The sequence below is a fragment of the Nerophis ophidion genome, linkage group LG11 (assembly GCF_033978795.1).
Source record: "Nerophis ophidion isolate RoL-2023_Sa linkage group LG11, RoL_Noph_v1.0, whole genome shotgun sequence".
Lineage (NCBI taxonomy): Eukaryota > Metazoa > Chordata > Actinopteri > Syngnathiformes > Syngnathidae > Nerophis > Nerophis ophidion.
In genome coordinates this window covers 18,844,331-18,850,330 of record NC_084621.1, presented here as the reverse complement: position 1 = coordinate 18,850,330, position 6,000 = coordinate 18,844,331, and the positions used below count along the sequence as shown (strand labels likewise).

General features: G+C 44.0%; 1 protein-coding gene across 1 annotated transcript in view; it reads left to right on the top strand.

Moving 5' to 3' along the window:
- The window catches only part of lmtk3 (lemur tyrosine kinase 3), a 42,664-nt gene that overhangs the window by 14,116 nt on the left and 22,548 nt on the right, over positions 1-6,000 (top strand). The window contains exons 7-8 of the mRNA XM_061915236.1: positions 3,575-3,723; positions 3,792-3,876. Of these exons, the coding sequence (XP_061771220.1) occupies positions 3,575-3,723; positions 3,792-3,876 (234 nt within the window). The remainder of the gene's footprint in view (positions 1-3,574; positions 3,724-3,791; positions 3,877-6,000) is intronic.

Here is a 6,000-nt window from a genome sequence, read left to right as displayed (position 1 = left end):
ATGATACTGTGAAAGTTCAATCCATAGTGGCTCCAACACAGCCGCGAGAGTTCAGTTCAAGCGGATCCAAGACAGCAGCGAGAGTCCCGTCCACAGGAAACCATCTCAAGCGGAGGCGGATCAGCAGCGTAGAGATGTCCCCAACCGATACAGGCGAGCGGTCCATCCTGGGTCCCGACGAGCGGTCCATCCTGGGTCTCGACTCTGGACAGCCAGTACTTCATCCATGGTCTTCGGACCGGACCCCCTCCACAAGGGAGGGGGGGACATAGGAGAAAGAAAAGAAGCGGCAGATCAACTGGTCTAAAAAGGAGGTCTATTTAAAGGCTAGAGTATACAGATGAGTTTTAAGGTGAGACTTAAATGCTTCTACTGAGGTAGCATCTCGAACTGTTACCGGGAGGGCATTCCAGAGTACTGGAGCCCGAACGGAAAACGCTCTATAGCCCGCAGACTTTTTTTTTTTTTTTTTTTTAGGTGCCCAAAGAGTTGTAATCCCACAGAACACTTTTCTACTTTGCATAAATCAATCTTAGATGAGCTCGGGCCCAGCGAAGCGTTTCTGGGTGTTGTTGATAAATGGCTGTGGCTTTGCATAGTCGAGTTTTATTTATGTAAACTTTTGACCACCACTGTACTTTACTTCCGAGTTAACATGTCGTTATATATTTATTTTACATGCATGTATCCAGGGTAAGACAATTAAGAACATACTTTCCTTTGCAATGCTGACCAAGCAAAGAGGCAGCATTTACACCAGTGGTGTCCAAAACTATCTTATACACACCCCATAATAATACTCCTCTGTTGAAGCACATCAAGCGGTGTGGCTTCACAGCTTTCACACATTATTATGTCTAATTTCGTTGTGATGCGCCACTGGATGCATTAAACAATGTAACAAGGTTTTCCAGAATAATTCAACTCATGTTATGGAAAAAAAAAATGCCAATATGGCACTGCCATATTTACCAGTGAAGTCACAAAGTGCATTATTTTTTTTAACACGCCTCAAAACAGCAGCTTGGAATTTGGGATATGATCTCCCTGAGATAATCCTGATACCTATTACAATTGTGGGAAATACTATACTTTGACTTTCACAAAGTGCATTATTATTTTATTTTATTTTACATATGCCTAAAAACAATAGCTACAAAACAATGAAGACACACAGCTTCAGTCCAGAGTATACTGGAGTCATAATGTAAACAACAACATAGTCCTCCTTTAGTGCAAGACTGCCTGGCATAATATATAACAGGACATTTTAAACTGGGCTCAATCTGCCCTGCTCTAACGTATTTATATGAGTAACACAAATGTGCTGCAAGCTGGTGGTGAGTTCTTGAAGTGGCCTAGCAGTCAGTCAGAGCTTCTGACTGGTGTTTGCTTTTCATCCATCTTCCGCTTGTATTCATCCTGTAAGCTGCAAGCTGCAAAGTGTGCGCCATGCAGGAAGGACTAGCCAAACCAAACTCTACCGCCGTGCATTGTCCCTGACCACAGCGTGATCTTTTGCCCCGGGGTGGTTTTTGTTGTAATTTTGTTTTTTCTCGACGGAGTCTTTAAGCGACAACTGTGTGGTACTACTTTTTCCGGTGTTTGCTTTTCATCCATCTTCCGTTTGTATTCATCCTGTATCTCTTTATGATTCTTGAAGAGGTCAAATTGCTCGTATTAAAGCAAGACGTCTTGGTTCCTCCTCGCATAACCAACTTTTTGCAGTCATTGCAGATTGCCAGTTTTTTTTATCCGTCGGACACATTTTAAAATAATCCCAAACCATAGACACGGTGTCGTTAGTTGCTTGTTAGCCACGGCTACAGCACCGGCAGCAACACACTCTTGTTGTTGTTATGCTGGGCTCGCGGCAGTTTGATGATGTCATCAAGCGCCGCCAGTAAACCTCTTACGCTGCAGTCGTCAACTCCTGTGTTGTGTGTTGGACTGGGGTTAGGGGAGGGGCTGCTGACCTGGTTAATAACCGTGTTTTACCGGATATGTACCGCTCCGTACAAGGGCGTTTTAAAAAGTCATTAATTTTACTTTTTGAAACCGATACCGATAATTTCTGATATCACATTTTAAAGCATTTATCGGCCGATATTATTGGACATCTGTAATTAGGGACCGAATTTCCCTTAGGGACATAGGACCCTATTGTATCTCTAAGGTTTTATTATTATTATACCGCCGCCTCTTTGAGCTGTTATTTGACCTCCTTAACATGCTTCAAAACTCACCAAATTTTACACACACATCAGGACGGGCGAAAATTGCCATCTAATAAAAAACTAAACCCCAAAACTCAAAATTGCGCTCTAGCGCCCCCTAGAAAAAAACACTCACAAAACTGCTTGTAACTTCCATTTGGAATGTCGTTGGGACATAAAACAAAAAGCTCTATGTAGGTCTGATTTAGACCTACATTTCATAATATGACATCCTTCAGCAAAAATCAACAGGAAGTTGGCAAACACCCCTTTAAAACAAAAGTTTCCTAAAAAATGTAATTTTTGCTTCTTTGAGCTGTAATTTGACCCCCTTAAAATGCTTCAAAACTCACCAAACTGGACACACACATCAGGACTGGCAAAAATTGCGATCTAATAAAAAATCAAACTCCAAAACTTAAAATTGCGCTCTAGCGCCCCCTAGGAATAAAACAGACAAAACTGCTCCTTGGAAGAAAACACAGACAAAACTGCTTGTAACTTCCGGTAGGAATGTCATAGAGACATGAAACAAAAACCTCTATGTAGGTCTCACTTAGACCTACATTTCATTAACTGACATCCTTCAGCAAAAATCAACAGGAAGTTGGCAATTACCCCTTCAAAACAAAAGTTTTGTAAAAGCCCCTCACCTTTTTTCAAACATTATCTCCTCTGAGCGCGTTTGTTGTGTCGACTTCAAACCTGCACAGGAAAGAGATTGAACCCTTCTGATTAAAAGTTGCACAAAGAGTTTTTCTAACTGCTCCAGTTTTGATTTTACGAGCCTTCAAAGAACTACTGCGCTGATGCTGCTGCGCTGCTGCCGTCTCAAGATGGCCGCTTAAAAGCAGGAAGCAGCAGCGTGACCACACAATGTAGAGAAGGTAGGTACTTTGCGGGTAAAGATATGTTGACCGGGTGAAAGAAGGAGGCACCAGTTTGACTCCAAGATACAGAGAAGGTAGGTAATGTGCAGGTAAAGATATGTTGTCTGGGTAATGGCAGGAAGCACCAGCATGTATGGGTGACATAAATAAGCACCAGTGTGACCCCAGGATGCAGGGAAGGTAGGTAAAGTGCTGGTAAAGATATGTTGAATGGGTAAAGGCAGGAAACACCAGCAAAAGTCGGTCCCGTCCATCGCTGCTTGCAGCTTTAATTATTATTGTTATTTTTTTTCACATTCTGCAATTTGGCTCCTCCTCCCAAGGACAAAACAAAGCTGAAGGGCTAAAACGTGCGGGAGGCGTGGCACAAAGCTGCGCATAATTTGCGTGACTCCACCCGATGACCCGAGTGTGACCTGAAGACGGCGTGTCAGAAATATTGACACGTGGCTTTCTTCCAACGCGCAGGGGGATCTGAAAAGATACCTGCGAGCCCAACGCAAGTCAGACGGAATGACCCCCGACCTGCCGACGCGGGATCTGACGACGCTGCAGCGGATGGCCTTCGAGATCACGTCGGGCCTGCTGCACCTGCACGACAACAACTACATCCACAGGTGGGGCGCGAGCTGCCGGCCGCCACGTCAGGCCACTCACTACATGTGTTGTGTCGTCTTTGCTGCAGCGACCTGGCTCTGAGAAACTGCCTGCTGACCTCCGACCTCACTGTGAGAATAGGCGACTACGGTCTATCACACAACCAATACAAGGTATGGCACTCAAGGCGAGCTAAATGACACTATAATTATAGTTTAGTCTTTATTTGAAGGGACAATGCACACAGACAATAAGCGCAAAGACACATACACTATATTGCCAAAAGTATTTGGCCACCTGCCTTGACTCACATATGAACTTGAAGTGCAATCTCATTCCTAACCCATAGGGTTAAATATGACCTTTTGCAGCTATTACAGCTTCAACTCTTCTGGGAAGGCTGTCCACAAGGATGTGGAGTGTGTTTATAACAATTTCACACCATTCTTCCAAAAGCGCATTGGTGAGGTCACACACTGATGTTGGTGGAGAAGGCCTGGCACTCAGTCTCCATTATAATTCATCCCAAAGGTGTTCTATTGGGTTGAAGTCAGGACTCTGTGCAGGCCAGTCAAGTGCATCCACACCAGACTCTGTCATCCATGTCTTTATGGACCTTGCTTTGTGCACTCGTGTATAGTCATGTTGAAAGATTGGAAGAGTGAAGTAGAGTGTAGTATGCACTGAACGTGCATTCAATAGAGTGTAGTATGCCCTGAACGTGCATTCAATAGAGTGTGCCCTGAACGTGCATTCAATAGAGTGTAGTATGCCCTGAACGTGCATTCAATAGAGTGTAGTATGCTCCGAATGTGCATTCAATAGAGTGTAGTATGCCCCGAACGTACATTCAATAGTGTAGTATGCTCCGAACGTCTATTCAATAGAGAGTAGTATGCCCTGAACCTACATTTAATAGTGTAGTATGCCCCTAACGTGCATTTAGTAGTGTAGTCAGCCCCAGAACGGGCATTCAATAGTGAAGTATGCTTTGAACGTGCATTCACCAGTGTAGTATGCTCCGAACGTGCATTCAATAGAGCGTAGTATGCTTCGAACTTGCATTCAATAGAGTGAAGTATGCCCCAAACGTGCATTCAATAGAGTGTAGTATGCTTCGAACTTGCATTCACTAGTGTAGTATGCTTCAAACGTGCATTCAATAGAGTGTAGTATGCCCTGAACGTGCATTCAATAGAGTGTAGTATGCTCCGAATGTGCATTCAATAGAGTGTAGTATGCCCCGAACGTACATTCAATAGTGTAGTATGCTCCGAACGTCTATTCAATAGAGAGTAGTATGCCCTGAACCTACATTTAATAGTGTAGTATGCCCCTAACGTGCATTTAGTAGTGTAGTCAGCCCCAGAACGGGCATTCAATAGTGAAGTATGCTTTGAACGTGCATTCACCAGTGTAGTATGCTCCGAACGTGCATTCAATAGAGCGTAGTATGCTTCGAACTTGCATTCAATAGAGTGAAGTATGCCCCAAACGTGCGTTCAATAGAGTGTAGTATGCTTCGAACTTGCATTCACTAGTGTAGTATGCTTCAAACGTGCATTCAATAGAGTGTAGTATGCTTCAAACGTGCATTCATTACTGTAGTATGCTCCGAACGTGCATTCAATAGAGTGTAATATGCAACAGAGCATTTCGTCCGCCATTTTATTAAGCAAAGGAGCAGGGTAGAGCTAAGTGTAAAGCACGTCGCCAGTGGACTCTAGAGCAGTGGAGACACCGTCTCTGGACTGAGGAATCACATTTTTCCATCTGGCAATCTGATGGACCAGTCTGGGTTTGGAGGTTACCAGGAGAACGCTACATTTCGGACTGCATCATGCCGAGTGTGAAATTTAATGGAGGAGGTATTATGGTGTTGGGTTGTTGGCTTGGCCCCTTTGAATGCTCCAGGATACGAAAACATTTTGGACAATTCCATGCTCCCAGCCTTGTGGTAACAGTTTAGAGCGGGCCTCTTCCTCTTCCAACATGACTGTGCACCAGTGCACAAAGTAAGGTCCATAAAGACATGTGTGGATTAACTTGACTGGCCTGTACAGAGTCCTGACCTCAACCAGATAGAACACCTTTGGGATGAATTAGAAAGGAGACTGAGAGCCAGGTCTTCTCCACCAACATCAGTGTGTGACCTCAAGAATGTGCTTTTGGAAGAATGGTGGAAAATTGCTATAAACACACTCTGCAACCTTGTGGACAGCCTTCCCAGAAGAGTTGAAGCTGTAATATCTGCAAAATGTCATATTGAACCCTATGGTTAGGAATGGGATGGCACC